General features: G+C 38.6%; 1 protein-coding gene across 4 annotated transcripts in view; it reads left to right on the plus strand.

The window, feature by feature from the left end:
• cadm1a (cell adhesion molecule 1a) overlaps positions 1-22,421 on the plus strand; it is a 244,744-nt gene extending 222,323 nt beyond the window's left edge. For 2 of the 4 annotated variants that reach the window (XM_042710882.1, XM_042710884.1), the window contains 3 exons: positions 4,435-4,467; positions 20,248-20,373; positions 21,174-22,421. In XM_042710882.1, coding sequence (XP_042566816.1) covers positions 4,435-4,467; positions 20,248-20,373; positions 21,174-21,292 — 278 coding nt within the window. In that variant the 3' untranslated portion in view covers positions 21,293-22,421. The remainder of the gene's footprint in view (positions 1-4,434; positions 4,468-20,247; positions 20,374-21,173) is intronic. The other 2 variants (XM_042710883.1, XM_042710886.1) reach the window with 1 other exon arrangement.
• Positions 22,422-22,829: the final 408 nt, after the last annotated feature.

The raw sequence follows: 22,829 nt of genomic DNA on the forward strand, positions 1-22,829 counted from the left end.
GCAGCAGCCAGACTGTTAACTGGTGCAAAAAAACTGATCATATCACTCCAATTTTAGCCTCTCTTCACTGGCTTACCGTCTCTTTTAGAATTCAATTCAAAATGTCTTAATGGACAAGCCACATCTTACAAAAAATGGACAGCCACATCTTACTAGACCTGATTAAATAGAAAAATTACACTAGTGTTATTATTATTATTTTATTTTTTAATTAAATAGAATTTAGCTCTTAAGTCCCTCAGATCTGCTAACAAAGCTTTTTTATATGTCCCACGGTCACGACTTAAATTTAAAGATGACAGAGCCATTGCAGTTGCTGCTCCACGGTTATGGAATCAGTTACCACCTGACATTAAGAGTGCTCCTTCTATTTCTGTTTTTAAATCTAGACTTAAGACACATTTTTACCTTTCCTGACTATTAACTTATGGATTAGTAACTGTTATCTTTGATTTTATTCAAATTAGATTTTGTATTTTACTGTATTTTATGATTGTTCTGTACAGCCCTTTGGCTTACTTACTTACATTTAAACAAACCTCACCTTCTCTTAATTTTACGTTTTTAGGGACCAATAATTCAATTAATTAATAGGTATAATAACCCAAAATCAAAAAGATAAAAATATAATATATAAATAAAAAAAAATAAAATATTATATATAAATAATTATGTACAGTTATATACATACAGTATATTATTGAATATGACAACGAAAGTAAAAAATATTTTACGGGTTAAAAATAAAATATGTTAATTTATAAACATGGACAATATTATTAGAAAACAGATAGTAAATCTCATAGGACACCGAAAGGAAAACACATTTTCGGTGTCCTTAAAGGCTGTTTTGGGGGTTTACATAAACCACATTAATGAAGCTTTTGTTGCACAAAAGATTCATCACAATAATGTTGCTGTAGTATATTTTTTTCACATTTTGAATGAAGAGTTGTGTGCTGCTGTGATTCAGCAGTTGTGTCCTTCCCTTGGGCACTGGACGCATGTTTCGCTGTTGTCTCCTGTGCCACACAAAGCTGTTGCAATTAGCCACGAAGCTGTGTGCCTATTGTCATCTCTGCTGATATCAGCTGCTGATGTAAGCAAGGACACCGCCTCAGGTGACCCACACTGAAACAAGGGGGAAGGCCATTGCTCATCAGCAGACTTGTTGACGGACTTCTGCCTGAACTAGTAATGGGCTTAGCAGGCTTCCAGAGGCCCTCTGATGATTGAGAGTTGGAGGATAGCTTGAAGATCGTAATGCTCATTTTGGATCAGTTCCTCCATATATATATTTTTTTTCTGTCCCTGGATAGTAGTAAATAACCAGGACAGCTCCCTTACGTCCCTCCTGCTTCCTCCGTGTCTCCTACCTTCTCAGTGAGAAAATGCTCCAAACCATCGGCCTGATGGGAATGCATGAAGTGATGGAATCCCTCCACTTCCCTCTTAATGTCAAACAATAACCCGAAGATATTATTGCTCATTTTGATTGTGTTTTATTTGTAGGCTCATGCTTCATCTCAGTACTCTCTCCTTGAACTGTTCGCCTCGAGTACTCAGTGCCCACTTTCAGAGGTGCTTGACAGTTTATGTTTGATAATGTTTCAAACATGTCCGCCCAACGGCGCAGTGGCTCGAGACTTATACAAAGGCTCGCTGTGCAGCAGTAAGCGGTGTTATTCAAGTCGTTCAATTTTCTGATGGTGGAAGCCCTTTTGAAGGACCTAATGTCAGCGGTATGCTGAGAAGTTTCCTTAGTGATTATGTTAAAGGCCTTGCTGTGCTTTTGTGCCAGATGAATGCCTTTAATGATGGAGAGAGTTTTTATTTTATTTTTTATTTTGAGTACTAAAGAGCAGTCTAACACTAACACAGTGTGTTTATATAGGCCTCCTGACCTCCTAAAGGTTCTTTACCTAAAGGCCTATCAGCAGGGATTGCAAGTAAAGCGTGCTCTCTGCTCTCTGTAGTTCTTGGCTACATGAACTTAGCATTTGTAGCATGGCTGAAGCTTTTTCACAAACCTCATCAAAATACATTCAGCAAATTTCAGAATTCAAAAATGGTCTCCTTTTTGAAATAATAAATAATTTGATTAAAAAGGCTAAAATAATATACATTAAAATAAATGTTATATTATGTAAATGAATTTCATCATTTTAAATAAAATTTAATTTCACTATAATAAATAAATAATTTCAATTATCATTACTGAAAATAATAAATATTCAATTTTAATAAACTATAATTTTCCTAGTTCAGTGTTATTTAATAAATAAATTAAAAAACAAATTTAATTTAACAGAATCTATACTTATCAATAAAAAAATTCAAACTAAAAGCTATTTTAAATGGCAAACTATAAATGATTTTATGGTTAAAGGGCAAACTATATAGGCCAGATAATACCCTATAATTCACACGGCTGCCCCCCTCAAGATAAAATGCACTTACAATTAGTTGCATTGGATGAAAAGTGTTTTTTAAATGGCAGTCTTCAAGGTAAAACTAAAATGTTTTTTATATCCAAGATAATACATTCATACAAAAAAAAAATTTCTGTGTTTTATTTACTCATGTATACACTCATCAAAAGCAACCAGCATCACACACTCATGTTTTAAGCTCTCCATCCAAAAGCAACCAGCATCTCCATCTTGTGATCCAATGAGCGTGCCTCACTCATCTACCTTTGCACAGGAAATGCTTGGTATTCTACGCATCATCTGCACCGCTTCTTTCCATCAATCTCTGATAAATACTGAGGAATACTCAACTGAACCTGAATCTCCAAAGCAACAAGTGGATTAAGACTAGATCCTATCTAATCGAGCCGAGAAACGCCAAGTTATGCTTTAAGGGCAAAGTTTGTGTTGCCCTAACAGTGATTGACATCTCTAATGTTTCTTCCCATAATGAGCACCTCTGCATCATGGCTCACCTGGTGTGTTTGAAGTGCTCTCTGCCCTAAGGTAATGCACCAGGATAAGGGCTCACATTCCTCATGTTATGCATTCGCTTCCATATTTCAGGTCGAGGCATTTCATCAGCTCAAAGCAGAAAGGCAGTCTGAATTCCTCTGTTATATCAGAGGAATTACCTGGAGCGATATTGCAGGTTTACACTGAGTTATCAACATTTCAAAAAGTCAGAGGCCTTCTGGTGCAATTTAATTACTAATTACATACAATAGTTGCAAAGGCATTCAGTTGCCATTCATATACAATTTTACATCATATTCATATTTCATATATGATAGCGATTTGCCTTAAAAGTCAGTCCATGTGATTTTAATGTTTACTTTTGGCAAAGGCAAGCATATGAAAAGGTAATTTTATGTTTTAGTTATTATTTATCGAGAGTCCTGTGGTCTCACTACATTGATCGAGGGTGCAGCAGTGATTGTCAGCACCATTTGAAAATGATCTACGTTTACATAAGACACCAACACAAAACAATACCCAGTTTAGACATTTTATGATTCTTAAGAGCTGAAATCAGATCCCACCACAGAATCATATTCCTCTTCCTCAATGCCAGAATTCATCTTGTAATAGAGCTTTATAATCAGTTAAGCTAGCAAGCTAAGCTGTTAACTGAAAAAAAATAAAAAATAACGCTACAATCAAATAACAGTTATACCAACAGAAATACTATGTATTTTTATAAAAATAATATAAAAAAATTAAATAAATAAAGAACAAAATATAAAACATTTTCAGTTAATGATTAGAAATGGTATATATATTTTAATATAATAAAGCATTGTAATTAAAGGGGAAAATGTGGTAATTAAATAAGGGAAATAACATTCTTCTGTGGAATATGAAATATTATATTTTTAAGGATGTCTATGTATTGTATTTTGTCCATACAATGATTAGTTATGGGGTCCAGTGCAGTTTTGAACCCATTGGCTTTCATTGCTTGTACAAAAACATTTTTTGTGTGTGTGTTTTACATAAGAAAGAAAGTCATACAGGTTTGAAATAGCATGAGGTTGAATAAATGTACATTTTTTTGGGATGAACTATCCCTATAATTACCACATTTTCAGGATTAAAAATATTTACCAATTCTAATCAGGCACTGAATAGAGTAGCCATAGAAATCTCAATCTCAGCTATTGAAATGGTTTTGGTGAGGAAGGTGGATTGGAATCTGTGCGATTCTTTGTACCAAGGTTTTTTTGACACCCATATAGTCTTAGCTGTGTGTGATGATGCCCTGTTTGTTTGATGTGCAGAACATTTGATTTTGTTCTCTTGTGAGCTTGTTTCAAAGTGTTGGTCATTGTTGTAATTGTGTGTAAATGCTTGCTTATCAGTTCCATTTGTTTTTTCCCCCATTTCTTCTTTTTATGCATGCTGTTCCTCCTGTTTCCCTCCTCCTTCCTCTACACCGCACCTCCTCTCCTCGTGTGCTCAGACGCTGCGCCCAGCACTGAAGCCGCAGCTCACGGTTGGTACCTCTCCCTCCTTCTTCTGCCAGCACAGCATGGCATTCTCTGCATGCCAGCTGAGTACAGTACGGCACGTAACATAACGGCGACATGCACGGGATGCGGGAATGAAACTAATGTGGATTTGCTGTACATGTGTCTGTCTGTCTGTCTGTCCGTCCGTATGTCACATCCTTTATCCCTATCGCCGTTCACCCGCAATGACCCACCCGTTCACCACGGCTCTCCTCTGGGAGTTTTAATCAGAGCATTCGCCGTGTAATTCCAGGCCACGTCTCACGTCCACCCCTCCTGCATGAGCCCTTCTCAAGTCCTTGTTTGCATTTTTGACTTCTCACCTTTTCAAGTCCTCACACAGCTCCCAACAGACACTCGTAATCCACCCCGCAACCATTTATCATGAATTTAAATGACATCCAAATGACTGTTTTTGATTTCTGAGAAATGAACGGAGAGCCTTTCCTCTACACGACGCAGATGGCATTGTACTCCACCTTGGTGTGCCAGCTCCGCTCGCAAATCACAGAACGGGGACCATTTGCATAGCTCATGGGCTTTATTGTGTTATACAATATAACACGAAAGCTCTTTCTCAATTCATCAAGCCCTTTATCCTCGCTCTCAGTTTGCAGCGGCAGATGCTTGTGTAAATGTGTTAGATTTAGTATAAAGGCTTTTTTCATGATACTGTGTAATTATGTCACCTGTGCCTCGTGAAACACCCTCTAATGATTTAATTAGCCTTCGTGTTGTGGCTCGCACCAGATCACACCTCAAAATTGACACTTTTCTGCACCCCTGGCCACCTCGTGAACCGATCGAGTCGTTTGTTTACAATTTCTGCAACTTTCCATATGGAAAAGGTTAAACCAAAAACAAGCGGTAGAAGATCTAAAGGTTAGGGCTATTCTTTTGCATGTGCATAATTTGGACATGCCTACAGAACGTGGTCAGGTTTGACAGTGTAGCAGAGTTATAATTGAGCTTTTGTACAGTTCACTGCATTTCTAAATACCATGTCACAAGGCCAATGTTAACCTTGTACAGTTATATCAGCCTGGCAGTGATGAATAATTGAATCACTGTACGCTTTCAAATAATCCAAAGTAGTTTTTGATCCTACAAAAGGTTTTCGGTCATGCTAAGAGAACACAAGGTGAATCCAGGGGGCTTTGTCTCATGAAACAAATTGGTTTTAAATCTAGTGCTTCTTATCTTTGTGTTCTCTAGATGTGACATGGAGTATTTTTGGTCTGGCTTTTATGTTGTAGTGGAACGGTGAAAAGGGTTAGTCATCTCAGTGCTTCCTGTCCTCGCTCTCATTATCGAAATCATAAGGAAATGCCTTGTTTGTAAAATGTCAAGCATGTTTCTCCATTCTTTAATTCGACTGTAGAATTGGTGTCCTGACCTGTTGCAAATATGTGTTTCTGCTAATGCCAAGATGCTTGTTTGTGTTTGAAACAGCATTCCGCACCCCGTGGTATAAATGCACGAGAATTAAGTCACATTGTTTCCAGAATAAAGACATCTAATCTAGACTAGCGCAGAGAGCAGCTCATGATGGCAGAGCAAAGCGTCTATGTTCCTCCTCAGAAGATCCTCTCATTTGCATCTTGTCACACCTTGTGTGTTTTATGTGGTTCACTTTTGTAGCTGATGCACATACTCTGTTTACCATCTTATTTTCCTGGGTGTGCTACTCTCACTGTTCAGGAGATTTCTCTTCTCTCTGATAACAGTCTTTTTTACCCTCTCTGGTGTAGCCTAGCAACAAGCTGCTCAAGCAATAAGTGGGGTTTTCTAGCAGAGGTTGAGGTAGGAGGCTTACATACTGGGCAAGATTCCTTGCTAGAACAAAAAGCTACAGCAGTTGCACAGAAAACAGTCTTATTTATGTATTTACTCTTTTTGTCTGCACACTATTTTGCAAAATAATTAACCTTGTCGGCTTTGCAAACTATGCACATTTTATAATGGCTTGTGAAATTAAAGACAACCCTACGAAATCAAAACTCGAGACCGACGCAAAGGGTTTGATGTAATTATTTTGTTTAGTTTAAAAATACAAAAATAATCCAATAATTAACAAATTAACAATAAAACCTAGGTTTAGGTAACATTGTTAATGTTATAAAAATAGTTAAGTCCACTTAATATAAATTTGTACTTGCTATGAAGGTTTAGGTAACATTGTTAATGTTATAAACTAAAGATCCAGCTATGACATTATTGGTGATTATTATTATATTACTATACACATGTATTTATTGATGTAACTGACCTTATGTATTTTCATTTGAAATATAATGTTATTATCTATTATTTCATTCTGTTTTGTCTGTTGTTTGTGCATGCTAACCAGCCAAACCATGACCCCTCAATAAAATTAACCCATAATATCACAGCTGGATTTTTTGCAATACAATCAAATACGATTGATAACATCAACATTATTTCCCACTTAAATAAGTTTTCTCGGAAAATGTCATGATATGGACATGAAATACGTTCTGACAGCCAATTCGTGTTGCCTTTAATGGGACATGTTGTGTGGCTGAATATGAATTAAACTGCAGACTAGGAGAAACATGGTTAGAAGGGTCAGATAGATCAAATTCTTATCAGAATGTCAGCAACCCTGTCAAACTCTTACTGTATCATCACACACTGGCATCCTCAGTATTAATCACACCTCAATTCACCTGACCCATTGCGTGTACAGTCACGCTCTTCTCTTCCTGCCTCTCCTCGAGCTGATTTATTGCCATCTTGTCACTATTTTCAAAGCAATATACTGTATGTAGATCTCATTTATTTATTTTTTCTCAGGATCTGCAGTGAATTAAGATTCAGTAGGTCCTCCATTTGGCACTCTCTTTCTCTTCTGTCTATATATCACTCCATCCAGGCGTACTCCTCATTCCTGTTCATTTCCAAAGAGGATGATTGAACACACTTCACTTATTCTTGTCATTTCATCATCCTTTGTTCGGTGTTGCACCACACAACATGTTTGAGGCTGGGCTCGGTAAACATGGCGGTGGCGTCATTTGATGATGTGCCTTAAGTAACAATGCGGCCAAGAGCTTGTAAGAAACCAGGTGTAAAATAACTGCTTTGTTTGCCCATGATTGCAACAAATGGAAAATCACTCCACTCTGGCCAACCAGTTTGGAGGACTATTTGCTCGCAATTATAAAAGTAAAACTTTTCAGTCCTCAATCATCCTCAATATGACTGAGTCTGCATTTTCATAAAGGAGCAGGTCTTTTCAGTAGGGATGTAATAATGGCTTTCATTTTTCTCGTTGCTGTGGCCACACCTCTGTCACAATTTTCATAATGGCAGAAATGAATTAAATCTACATTTTTGTCCTATGAATGCTAAAGAGCATGTCTTTTGTGAAACAAAGCCTCTAAAATAAATAGCAGGCTTTAGAAAAGGATGAATGAAAATCTGTGAGTGTCACACATGGTGACAAAATTAAGCTAGGACTTATTTAAGCCTATCTCTCCCTCGCTCTTTCACCGGTAAATCTAAGCCGCTGTTTGACATGAACTTAGCCAACTCTGATGTGAAGCTGTTTTATATGCCAATGTTAACTGCCTCTCCCTCATCCTCTCAAAGCAGTCGCCATGACGATCCCCCTGCCCATTTTGGCATAGTAAAGCCGGTGTTACTTAACGTCTTGTTTTCAAACACTCTGATCGGAATTCCTTTCATGCATAGGAAAAGACAGCACACAAGAAAATGTCTGAATCTGAGAGGATGTACATGGAAATGAGAATATGCATCTACTAAAACAAGCCTTTGCAAATAATTCTCCTTAGTTCTTGTCCTCTCAATTGATTGGGTGAGAGGTTTTCTGAGAGCGCTGTTGTTGCTGATGAATGCGCTGGGACATTCACTTTGTATCACTCCGCTTGTTCCGGTCTGAGATGCTGAGCAACATGTGGCGAACCATCCAACTACATCCATTTTTATATCAAATTTTTTTTTTTTTGGACTGCTTGGAACTATTTTCATTGGCACTCAGTATTTCCTAAAATGAACAATTTTATCATCATGTCATTAAACTAAAAAACTTCTTTTTCTAGTTCAGTGTTGTTTTGGACCCCATTTTCTATCACCCAAAAAACAAAAATGGTTCAAATTTCTTTGTGGAGTTCAGTGTTGTTTTGGACCCCATTGGCTTTCACTGAATGCACAAAAACTGTTTAAGTATTCTTTAAAATATCTTCTTTTATGTCCCACAAAAGATGTTTGGAACAAAATGAGGGTGAGTCGATGACATTCAATTTTTGAGTGAACTATTTTTTTGACATCTTTTATAGAATTTATTTATGAATCAATCATGGTTGAATTCAATTAAGTTCTTAAATATTGTTTATATTTTTTGGCTTATACAAAATATTGTACTCAGAGCCTCAAAGACTGATCAGGCAGAGCATCCGTATTCATCCCCCTCCGTCAAATGCATCATTCTGCATTTTTGTTCTGATTATACTCATAGATAAAGCTCTGACAGACGGTGCCCTCTCTTCAGGACAGTTGTATGTTGTGGTCATCTGAGGCCTGGTCTTCTTGCTCCATCTCCAAAGACGAGCATTTGCTCTTTCATCGCTCTTCTGTCCAACAGGCATGAAAGGGCAGGGCTGTTAACAGCTCTGGAGCCGTAGCGTTAGTCGATGCCCCCCTCGCTCTCTAATCCTCCAGTAGGAGAGGTGAACGGGATGGAAAGGACACACCTGCCAACATGCCTGTCAGCCTTAGCCCAGGAGGAGAAGATAATTGAGCAAATTCTGAACCGCAGGGAGCGCCGTAGCAGAATACAGTGGGATAATGACCACTTTGTTCCCAGCTGGACTGCAGCAGGTGAAGCAGAAGAGTTGGCGCCTTTAATGTCCCCGAATTGTCATATATGGATGCCATCACAACCAGGGCTTTCATCAATCAACAGGAACGAGTTCTTCTGCAGCTTCAAGGGTCGCCTCCTTTGCAGACTTTTTCAGACCTTTTTCTCTCATATCTCTTCATTTGCAGCCACACATGCTTAGTTTGAGCGAGTGATGTATGGCTGTCAGTGGTGCTCTGCTGCAATGTTTAGTGCTTCTGATGAGCAGGGTTCGGAGTAATGCTGGCATGTGAATGGCTGAGGCAGGGCTCTGAGTCACCTTCAGGACTGCCTACAGGGGCCTCACAGGTGACGCGCATATGCTGCAGTAATTAGTCTGAGAGCTGCGCAATATTAACAGAAGCAGAGGATTTGGGATGGCAAAGGCACACCTTTCTCCGCTCAGCACTCTCCTCTACTGACTAGTAAGTAGGAGCATAGAGAGCCAGCACACATGGGCCAGTCTAGACAGAAGAAATAACATGGGTTTGAGATGGCTTCTATCTCCCAGCAGACACAGACAGTCTCAGTACTCCAGCCTAATTGGAAATAACATTCCTCATTTATGCAGCAGGGCTCAACGGTAAGGATTTTTGCTACGTGCCCTGCCAACATTTTGACTAGCCTTAACACACACAAAAAAAATATGAATCTGTATTGTTTTTATTATTTTAGTTTTCATTTATATTTTTCCATTTCTATTTTGATTGATTTATTTATTTTATATATTTTTTATTTATTTATTTGAAAATATTTCAAATGTAATTTATTATTATACATAATGTGCAATGATAATAAGAATTTTCTAATGATTAAAAATAACTACATTATGTGAAAATATACAATTCAAATAATTATAAATATCAATTTTTTTTTTAATTTTTTACTTAATCACAATTTTTTGCACTTCATTATTATATTATATTATATTATATTATAATAATATATATTATATATTATATATTATATATATATTTATATTATATTATATATTTATATTATATTTATTATATATTATATTATTATATTATATTATATTATATTATATTATATTTACGATATGTCCCGGGAACTTTTTTCCCAGGACCCCATACCCGTCCCCGAAATCGGCAAAGCACATTTTCAAATAGGCGCTGTTTTTATAAATAAACTGCAGATTTGAGTTTATACAACTACATTCTCACCTGAAATACTTTTAAAACTACATTTCATGACACAATAACAGTAATATTTAAAAAAAAAAAAGTTATGTGAAACAATGCTGAAAAAAAACAACCAATCAAAATCAACAAATCAGCATGTTCAGCACTCAAGTCCCGCCCCCGAAAGTTTCAGACCTTTGAAAGAGTACTACCTAGCGAGCAGGGACTTTCTGAGTGGCATTTTTTTTTCTGCGATGGAAACACGCCGAGTACCGGCCCAAAGTGCCTGGTTCCTGGGGAAAGTTCCTGCAGTGGAAAAGGGGCTTTAGACTAGACTAGACTAGTTGGAGACAGTGAAAGAGGAGACAGGAAATGATAGGGAAACAGGTTCTCCTCTTGATTGGCATTGTGCAACATGCTTAAACATTTGATCATTATTTAAAGGCTGCATCTTCAAATTTCTCTTCCATGAGTTGACTGCAAAAAAAGGTGCATTAGCACTGTTATTAAGTGCTATTATTAAGTGAAACTATGTTGTCCACCCTGCCTCTTTTATCTAGCAATTAAATGTCCATGGGCATCAATTAAGTCTCACATGAAACATAACTCTTAGTAGTCCAGCTGGCTGAGGAAAAAATAAATGTTTGAACATCTATAATCTCCTCCCCGCTGTCTATATAACTATAGCTGGCCAGAAAGTTCATGCTGAGAGCAGGGGAACTTTTCACTCTCCAGCTCGTGCATTGAAGCTAGAGCAGACTTTTATGTGAGGACTGTATTAGATGGACACCTGTGCGGGCGTCCTCTAGTCAACCAGCCAAAGGTTTTCATTTACACCACCAGGAAGTGGTTTACCTGCTGCGATGGAGATACAGCATAGCACAGTTAGCCCTCAAAGCGACAGAAATTCACTAGAAGCCACACAAAATGAGGTACCAGGGGGCTCTGCCAGATATGTCCCCCTTACACGACATGGTATGACATTTTATTCAACGCTCTCTCCCTACTGTCGCAAGGCTCATTGTGTAATTCAAAGCCATTTATTCGGTGGCTCTGATAAAGTCAGCGAGAGGGCACAAGCCAGATCTCTGCTCCGTGGATGACCCTGGCCTGTTGAGCGGAGTTTGCGCCAGCGCTCCACCCGAGGCGATCGGATGCTGTCTGGCTCTGTCGGTTTCCTGGCGACTGAGAGGAAAGAATTAACACTGATCCCTAAGCTTGAGGGAAATGAGGGAAGCGGCATCTGAGGAATACACCCATCTCGCCCGTGGCTTTGTACGGTTCCCTAGAAGGGACATCTTATCCTGGATTAGCTCTGACAAACTTCACTTCCCCTGCTTCTCACAGAATGGAACAACGCGAGTCCCTTGTGCCGAATGTGTTGTTCCCAGATTTGCATAATGCTGGATTGTTGTGAATGCGAGTTAGTCCACAAAAGCAGCCGAAGCAGCCTGAGGATTTATTGATGTTTGAAGGGCAGACGAAGAGAAGCCAAAGAAAAAACATGGCCGTACTGAAAGTACAAATGATCAAGCATCTCTTAACCAAAAGATCTGGTTCGTCGTCCGCGAGTACGCCTCAGGCGCACCTGTCAACCTCAAAATCCGTGGCATCTAAGCAGCTTGTAAAGGTTGCCCTCATTCCATGTCCTGCCTCCGAACGCCCCCCATGGCCCAGTTCTGTCCCCCTCTGTGTAACTATAAAGCTGAGGAGGCTTCCGTATGTGTCAGCGCAGTAGAAGGATCTATAAACAGAAACTAACAAAAAGGAAAGAACGAAGTGGTGGGTATGATAAACAGTCGGCATGGAAAAGGAAAGAGCAACTTGGTGACGTTCCTCAAGGGATGTTTCCTACCTGCCATGCTTTTGTCTCTCTGGTCTCTTGCCATCCTGAAGTTCGTTTTGAAGTAATTACATTGTTAATATGTTTAAGTGGAAACCTTTCGGAATGGCCCTGGAGATTTTAGCAGAGGAAATTAAGTGGAAATTAAATTGAATATAACCGGTGTTTGTCATCAACAATAGGCCACGCTTGAGTGTAATCGCTAATCATAATGATTTGCCTGAAGGAACCCAAGACACCCTTTATCTCAAGCTTCTTCATACAGGCCATGCAAAAAGGAAACAAAAAGGTTACAAGAGAGATTAAATCTTTCTGTTTATGACCTTGACTTAATTTTGTCTCTGCCAACGATTTTTTTCAAACATTGCTGTGGAAATTCCACTGGACTATGACTTGAGACTTTTGTGTTTACCGAATAGAAAGCAGCATCTTCGATTTGTCGATATCCATTGCCCTTAAAGTACAAAATAACTTCCTACGTTCAGAAACACTGAAACACCTCCAGGTAAAATACATTCAAAACTGCTGCATACGCATTAACTCTAAGTGGCTATAGCAAAATTGAGCATTATACAAAAGCCTCTGAACAGGGCGACTGCAACACAGGGGGTCAATGAGATTTTTAATTACATTTCCATTACATCACAGGAATGCTGCTGCTGTGCTAAAGTAACAGGTAAATATAGACAGGGTTTGTAATAACACATCTGTGATCCATCCGACCACAGGCCCAAGAGCAGAGTCATTTCATTCCAATCTGCTCACACTTTCACCATGGCAATCACTTTTGCTTAATTACAAGATTAGAGGATCTAATTAGAAGATCTGCTGTCTTTGAAATCAACACATCCTTTGAAATGAGACACTTTCGTTGCCCAGAGGGTAGACTTTTCCCTCCTTGTCATATCGATTGCGCTTGAGCAAGTGTGATGGGTTCTTTTTGCCCGTGTACGGGGTGAACCTGACTTTTTCTCGATACGGAGAGAAAACACATTAACACAAGCCATCTTGTGAAGTCCGTCAACAACCACCTTGCCCACCATTCGCTGTTGTCACATTATTTCTTTTTCTTTTCTGTGAGCCACCATTCAATCCAGAACATCTCTTACTTTACCTATCACTTAGTCTAACAACAATACTTGAAAGTAAAAATAAAATGCAGTGAAGTGCAGTATTTTATCTTCCCATGTAGAGAGAGGGAGCATTTCCATCCATCACAGAAATGGCATACGGAGAGAGAAGAATTAAGAAAATTGCCACAGACGTTCCTTCCTTTTCAAAGTCAAAACAGATAAGCCTGATGCAGAGTAGCTGCCTTTTTTATAATGCTTCCATGTGATTTGAGGCGAGATTTCGGGTGTTCGGTTTCTGGCTGTCAGTACATCATAAGTGATTGAAAGCATATTGAACATCGGCCCGCTTCTTGTTGTTTCTCCCAAAGGAGACATTTTGATGTGGACGTTTTGTGAGTAAGTAAACGCTTGCTAGAATTTAATGAGATTTCTGAATGGAGGGCTTTATTAAACTTTATTAAAACATGAAGGACAAGACACAAAGCCACAACTGGCCTTTTACATGGCCATAAGTGATATGATCTACCAGCTACATCATCGCAAATCGCCTTGCAGATCTTTCATTACAGATGTTTGATTATGAAGTGCTTGTTTTTGATGATATTTGGATCACTGGCTAAATCGCGAGGCTTTAATTTGCCGGTGATGGTACAACTCGGTATGATAGTTGTAGAGAAAGTCTGGATGCATGCTATGACTTAATCAATGAAAAGGCTCTGTATAGTTAGAGCCTAATCATGGGATCACAGGGCTTCATTAAAATTCATTATGAAATATATATAAATATATATACATACACATGATCCAACATAAAAATCTATAAATCCTCAATTAATAAAAAAATCTGCAGCATTTATTTGAAATATAAATCTATTTTTTACTAAAATACAATGCATCCTTGTTTAATAAAAGTATATATATTTTTTGCTTAATAAAATCCAAACAAACAAATAAAAAGAAAAAAAAACAAATAAAAAAAAATTAAAAAATAAAAATTTAAAAACTCCAATACAAAAATAAATGAGGACAAAAAAATTAAAAAATATATGTTGACGTATGTGGATACCCAATGAACCACAGCAAAGTTAATTTAAAATCTCCACTGGAGCACAGTATCTGTTGCTGCTCGGGCTTCTTTTGAGAAAGTTATTAGATGTGGGCAATGACCGCCTGAGTCCAAGATGATAAAACAACAGAAGCTTTTTCCAGAGGAAGTGAGGTAATTGACTATGAGTGCAAGATCAAGTGTAGCCACCGGCTCAACTCATGAAGAAAACGACTGCATATCTCCTCCTCGCACCTGTGCTAAGAACAGTGAGGCATAAACCGACAGCGCAATGCGTTCTCAAACTGCCTTTGAACATTCTGAATATGAGCTGTACACTTCTAACCTTTTGTCATGGCCAACAGGATCGAAACCTCAATTCTGCTATCTGTTCTTGTCAATGATTGTTGTTATTCCTGTCTACTCTCAAAAGATGCGCTTGTACTGGTTTGAAAAGGAAGATATGATAGCTTGAAGACACAAAAGAAGTTTATTTTGGGTCATTCTTTAAAAGTCTTCCACTCTTGAAAATGTCAACACTGATGGAGACAAAAGAAGTGGAATCAATAACTGCTGGTTCAATATCTGGGTGTCCACACAAGAGACAATGTTACTTGTGCACTAGTGGCCACAGACTCATCCATACAATTGTTTTTGACTGGGAATCTGAGACTGTCTTCCTCAGTGGTGTTGATGGGACAGATGACCCTCTGAAGTCAATCCAGCTATCACATTTTATTGTCATGGGAGATTTCTTCAAACCAGCAAGCATGACTTCTTGAAGAAGAGATGTGTTGCGGCACTTCGGCCCTTAGGGTCCTCACCTCAAACCCCTCAGAGACACGTCCTGTCCTCCTTCCATCCAGATTGCTTTTGCTGTGGTATTTTGCTTGTAACTGAAGGTCCTGGCATCATGCAGGGCTCTGTTTGCTCTCATTCTCTTTTCTCCACCTTTTGTCTTCATTTAGACTTTGAACACCAGAATTAAATGTCAGCTTTTGGTTTTGGCTTTGCTTTGTGCTTGTGTGAAATAGAGCTGAGCAATGATGGAAGGATGTTAGGCATGCCTGTTACATCAGTATTCTTTGATTTGTGTTTTCCTCCCAATGGCTTTACTTTGAAACACTGAAACTGAAGCAATTCCACAGTTGTGATATTTAAATTATTAGAGGATGAATTATTGGAAGTAGGATAAACTACTGTAATAATACTCATTTAAAAAATATCAACCAACCAACCAAACAACTACAAGAATAAAAATATAAAAATTAAAAAATAATAATTAATACCGTTATAATCTGTAATATATAATTGTGTAAGGACTTTAGCTCATTGCGAATATAGCATGTTACAGGAAAAGCAACCGTATTGTTTAAGCAGCTCAGCAACTAAAAAATGTAGTCAAGTTAGTTGTGTCACTACTTTTAGTTACTCCTCAACACTGGAGGCCGAAGTGTTAGATTAGATATTCTTTTCAGTTTGCAAGCCAAAGCTGTAAACTACATTGAAGCAAAAAAACAGGGAATCTAATGAAACGTTACATAATGGTCTGCATGTTTGAATGTGATAACTTCATCTTAAGGTAACTGGATTAGAGTGCGGCAGTTCAAACTGAGAGAATATTCAGGGGTTTTTTGTATATCAGGTGGTGAAGAATTATAATTTCTGCTGGGGAAACTATTCAGCGGAACAGCAAAGCTGATAGGATCTTTCATCATGTCTTCTCACTGTAGTTTGGCAGAAAGAGTCCACTCCAGCCAGGTGATTTGCCCCATTTCAAGCAAAAAACATGCTTAATGCATTGTCTCAAGACTGATGAAGCTCTTTTCCTCTCCCTCTCTCTCTCTCCTGTCTCATATTCCTCAACACCACCTCCAGCAGCCTAAGGTGTGAACCCTGAGAGCTCACAGCAATCCTCCTTCACCACAGGAGAGATATTTCAGAAACTGGAGACCATGGACTCTTGGATGAGTGTCAGATCCGACTAGCGATTCATTGTAGTAGCTGGAGGTGCAGTACGATGCAATGGCGCACTCCAAATTGAAGTTATTCTTTAGTGCTGACCTTGGATGAGCTTCCCACAAATGCCAATGCAGAAAAATCGGACCTCATCTCAGACCTAGTTTGTCTGGATCAGATCAAAGTCTGCTTTTATCAGTGCCCTGATGGCACTCGCTCTCGCCACTTTCTGGAGAATGTTCACATGCTTTCCATCTAGCTTCAGTTAATCATTCCTTCACTCACTTGTGCGCTCACTCACTTATCCGACTGGGTAATTGCGTATTCCGGTCTCTTATTCTGCAGTCATAAACGTTAAACAGGAATACTGTTTATGGTAATGATTCTTCCATAAGCACCATGCAATACGTGTAATTATATGACGCCGTCTAGTCAAATTGAGATGAGAGCAAATTTCTAGGGTTTCATTAAGATGGCAATTTCTTGGAGTTACTGAATATTCTGGAGGCAAAATGGCTGCTGAGATTAGAGGAGGTTGCTCGAGAATTACTCATTTCTAAACCATCTGCTTCTCGAATTACACATTAGCCAAACTGTTGGTTCACAGTGGACTCTTATTGAATTACGGTGCAGTCATTGTGTTAAGGGCGGCCTGGCACACCAGTGCACCTCAGAACGTGGTGCGATCGCGGGCCTCAATCTTCTTTCTCATCGCCCTGGCTCAGCTCCGAACACCCCTTAATTTATCTTCAGGCTTTAGAAGGGCGGAAAGGAGAAAGAGGACATTAAAATCACTTGAAGCTGGAGTCCTGTCCCAATCCTCACTCCATTTGATAAGTTATGTTAATCTCTATCAAAATCCATTCAGTGAGAGAATGACCCAAGCAGGCAACAAACCCGCAACAGTAACTCACAGCAAAGTGGATGCGGGAGGAGGTTTAAGAGGAAGAGCCATCTCTGCCATTCCTAGTCTGTTTATTCCTTCATCCAGTACACATTAACATCTTAATAGGAATGTGTGTTAAAGCACGTCTTTAGCCCCCTCCCTTACTTTTGACAAGCGTGAATTAGGTGTCAAGTAAATTCCCTAATACTCCAACCCAACCAAAAGTTCAAACCTAAAAAAAGGGAAATCTGAAGTCAAAATAGCCTATTAGGTTTATCAAGTCATGTTTTGTTGGGTTTGGCAGTTAGCACCACAGCATCATCCCTACATCCCACCCCCACCCTTCTCACACAGGAGTTGTTTATGAGGTGAGATTGGGTGGGATGTTCAACAACAACACCGTTCTCTTCCTCCCCTCTCTTCATCATCCAATAATAAGTTGCCTCCCGCCTTTTTTTTTTTAACTAACCCACCAAATCCCCCCCATCGGCTCTCGGGCTCAGGCCACAGATGAGAGCGGGAGATTGCCGTGGGTAAACAGGGAAGGCTGATCAACTCCTCGTGACTGGATTACCAAGCGTTGGATTGCTCAGTCGAGACATCCTTCCCCACGCTTCCTTTGCCTTCTCATCTCGTTTTTTTATCTAATCAAATGATATGATTTGAGTATGAACCAGCATACAGACAAAAAAAAACATAAAACATAACATGATATGTAGAAGGGAGATCACATGCTATCCTCCCTGTTGGGTGTTCCCAGGGGTTGATTTTTATTAAAACTAACAGATTTCAACTTTTTCTATTATGTTATGTGAAGGTCACATTAAAACAGTCTCAGAAACTTTTTACCATTCCTCCATTATTTATATTTATTACTTTTAAGATGCTTTTTATTGAAGGATTGTATTGGCCACTTTACTTAAAGCCTTAATATTTAATACATTATAAAGGGTTATTACAGGCTATAATGCATTATAATTTACATATGCTGCATTGTAATATAATTTATATATATAATATAATTTAAATTATATCTTGTTGTAAATAATTATAACCAAAATGCATAGTGTAACAATGAATTGATAAGTGTTATAATGTATTAACTGCGGTTACAATTATTCATGAGATTGTATAATGCATTGTAAGGTGCATTTGAAGGCATAATTAATGCTATAAAACTACTTCTATAATGCATTATACATTAAGTCTTTATAATACATCATTTGAAATTTGGTGGAAGTATTTAGTATTATCAGAAAGAAAGAAAAAATCATGAAGAAAACAGTTTTTGAAAGTCCACAAGGCCAAATGTGCCCATATTTGGAGAAACAGCCCTTGATGTGAACAGAAAACTGTAGCACAAATCTTAGGTGTTGTTAATTAACAGTCTTGTTGACATGGAGGTCTTTCATGTCTTTCATTGGCCGGCTGTAGAGCGATGTCTTCTGTCTATTTTCTCTCAGTACTTCTCTTCAAATTCTTTTATTTCCGAGCCGAGTGTGAGATATTGATGAAAAATTTTGCTCCTCCTTTGCTCTGTGAAGAACCAATCAAGTCCACAAACCAGCATTAACTTTGGGTTGTCATGGATCCCTACACTTGATCAATAACTTCACATATCATTACGCTGCGCAGTCTCTGAGGCCTGCCTTGTTCTCTAGCTGAAATGGAATAAATCTTTGTTAAAAATTGCTTGTGATTCGCACTTTTAGTCTTGAGGGCAAAGTGTATTTCTTCAGCTCTGGCTCCAGACAGCTCACAGTTTGTGCCAGATTCGTTTGAGTTATAGTCAGGACTGTAGTTGACAGAAGAATATAAACAACAAGGCCTGTGTCTTTTGAGCTCCACTGTCTCACTCATAAATGTTTAACCAGTTTCACTCACGTTTTCTGTTTGCATCAGTTCTGTTTGTTGGTGCCTGTCTATAGTTTGGAGGTCTTATTCTGGAGAGGTGGATTTCAAAGATACATGAATGTCTATTGCAGGCTGTATTTAAAATGTCTTGCACACATTACAGAACATTTTTATCTACATATGTAATTTCAACATTCATCCATCTTATATGTTATTTACTGTATGATTGTTATGTGTTCCTCTTTTCCTAACTAAATTCTCTTGTTTCTTCTCAAATGTAGTTTTTTTTTTTAATGTATTATCTAATATTTCCAGTTTTTCATTGTAGTTAATTGGAGTAAGATTAATTCTACACTCTAAAAAATGCTTGGTTGTTTCAACCCAACTTTGGGTCAAATACGGACTAACCCAACTTTTGGGTTAAAAATGTAATGTAATGTAAATTTAATATTTGTCTAAAAATGTGAACCTGCTTTCTACATAATGCGTTCTTTATATCTTATAATTCACCTCATAATCATCCGTATTTTAACCATAGCTATAATACAGGTTAATCATTCAACAAGGATGCATTAAACAGATTAAAAAAGACTGTAAAGGTATTTACTGTATGTTACATGAGATTTTCTTTTTTAAAAATGCTGTTGTTTTGAATGTTCTATTCATTATAGAATCCTGGAAGAAGAAAAAAATGCAGCAAAACAGCATATTGGAATGATTTCTGAAGGGTCATGTAACTGAAAACTGGAGTAATGACTGCTGAAAATTCATCTTTGCCATCACATGAATAAATTACATTATAAAATATATTCAAATAGAAAACTTGTTTTAAATTGCAATATGTCATATTACTGCTTTTACTGTATTTTTGATCGAATGAATCTAGCCTTGGTGAGCATAAGATTCTTCTTTCGTAAACATGGAAGCATCTTACTGGCGGCAAACTTTTGATAATGTACATATTTAAATCGGCCTTATAATGGACTATACAGTATAAACTGGCTTGATATGCAGTGTTATGTTTTCTGTTTGTTATTTCAGTTGCAAGTAACACATCATCTCTTGACTCTTTTCTGTCAGATTCACAAGCAGGACCAGAAGCACAGAGATTGGACCATGCGGTTATCGGAGGAGTGGTGGCTGTCGTGGTCTTCGCCATGTTGTGTCTTCTCATCGTTTTGGGACGATACTTTGCAAGACACAAAGGTAATTCTGCCCCCATACTTTCTTACGCCACATTTCCAAGGTCAATAGACTTTCTAATTATTTGGAATAAGATTCTGGATAGGCAAAGAAGCCATCCTGCCATCGAAGCTCTGCAGGTGCTTTGAATTGGCCCGTGGCTACGACCACATTAAGGCCGCTATCCCTCTGAGTGCACCGCACTGTTGTGTTCTGTAATATAAAGTGAGCGCAACATCTCCGCATTTCATCAGGGCTACTGCCTTCATTATCACGACACAGACTGAGAGGACTGGAATAATCCCACTCGGAAATGAAGTTTGAAGTGGATCGCTTATTCCCACCACCTTGTAACACTTTCCAAGGTTAATTCTGAAGCGCAAAGTCAAACTGAACCCAAACCTAGAGAGTATCATATTCAAACTTCCTCAAATATAATACATAAATAACTAGATTATCATACCAAGTCAGTTTTCATCTCTTTTCTTGTTTGTTTTATCTAATAGCGCTCGATCCAGAGGGTCAGATTTCATCTGCCGTGCTGTAATCAAAGTTTCCCCATCACGGGGTATTAGTTTGGGGACGTATTACCTGTTGTTCTCACACATGAAAGACAGTATAACGCAACCAAGTGCAGCGTGGTGAAATTAATGCCTTATTTATGGGCAGGTAAAGTCCCTGGAATCGACCCTCACTCTAAATTAGAGAAGCAGCTCCAGATGGTCTTTAATCTCTTTTAAAACCCTGCAATTGCATCAATCAGAGGCCCCGGGGTGCTGGAGATATTGCTTTTATCAACACGTTTTTCTTTGAAACCTACACAGGCACCTACTTCACACATGAAGCCAAGGGGGCGGACGATGCGGCGGACGCCGACACGGCCATCATCAATGCTGAAGGGGGCCACAACAACTCGGACGAGAAGAAGGAGTACTATATCTGAGTCCCTAGGCCTCTGTTGTTCTTACTATTTTCTTTTTCTTTTTTTTCTTCTTTTTGGCGGGAGGGGGTGGGGCATGGGGAAACTGAGATAGTTTTGGTTTATTTGTTTGTTCATTTCATTTTCTTTCCTGGGGATCGAATGACGTAGAATGCTACATGGGCAGCTGAGAAGATGTAGGTATTTGTGTTATACAGCAGGGTCAGGGTAGGGGGTGGGGTTTGGGGCGGGCAGGATACCAGACGTTGCCAGATATGAGTTTAGAAAGCATCACCACACAGCACCTCCCCAACTGCTGGTATTTTTCGTTCATTTCTCGACCATTTGCAGAAAATTCTGTGCCTTGTTCTGAATTTCTTTTCTTAGTCATGCTTTAAAAGCCATCCATCACATCACACCTTAAACCCCCCTCCCCGGAAACACACATACACCACCATCTCAGATTATCGACTTTATCAGCTTTCCTATGGAGCGCACACCTCAATACATTCCCCTACACTGTGGGCATCTCCTTTAAAACATCCTATCCTCTGTACCAAGAGCAGGCCTAGTCACATAACAGCATTTTGATTTACTCAATCCCGAGTCATCAGCATCATGAAGGGAAGTACAAGCAGCTTCCTTCCTTCCAGTCCCTCAATAAGTTGATAAGACCGGCGGAGAATTGATCCTGAACGTTGCACCTGTTTTCATTCTGACAGGTTGCGTCTGCATCACTGCAGAATGCTTTTATCCTCGGTTAACTTCATTTACTTGAATTTTTTCCAATTATACTGAATGTGCCAGTACATCTGAAGAATCACAACCGCTCAGAATGAGCATAGGTGCAGACAAAAGCTTCCTGCTACACTGCACCTACGGAGGCTTATCATCTCGTTCTGCTCAGCTACACACAACCGAAAGCCCTTGCGGCTATTTATTGTTTTGGTATAATGATGTCTTAGCATTTTCATCCAGAAATGTTTTCGCACATGCCATAATGACGAAACAGTCGCCGTCACTGAAAAAGGTCTAAATGCTATGGCTTACGTTTAGTTTTTTCATCTCATGCTGTAGTTTCCCATGCAGGGCTGGTGAAGGTGACCCTCTAGCACACGTAAATAACTACCTAAAATAGTGTCAAAGCAAGACGTTTTTGAGTTTTAGAGCCTGTTTTGTTAGGCTTAAAGCAAAAAAACACACACACCTCATAATCTTAGATGTACAGAGAGAAAAGATTTGGAAATGATTTGATTACTATAACTTTACTACCTTAAAAATGCATTTTAACAGCCAAAAAACATCTGCATTTGTGTATCTTGTTTGTAGGCGAGTCAGTGAGGATGTGACATTGATGTTAAGCAGTCCAACAAGTGTGTAATGGTATATGATTGCCTGTCAAGTTAATTGCCTGTTTGTTCTTCCTCAGAGGAAATAGTGGCAATCGCAGCTAGCTTTTCCTAGTGATATTAGTATTTAAATGTTAACTGCCCAAATATCCCAGAACCGATAAAGAAAAAAATCACCAAGACCAAATAATATCATCTTAAATTGTATCAAA

Source organism: Cyprinus carpio, chromosome A21 (genome assembly GCF_018340385.1).
Source record: "Cyprinus carpio isolate SPL01 chromosome A21, ASM1834038v1, whole genome shotgun sequence".
NCBI lineage: Eukaryota > Metazoa > Chordata > Actinopteri > Cypriniformes > Cyprinidae > Cyprinus > Cyprinus carpio.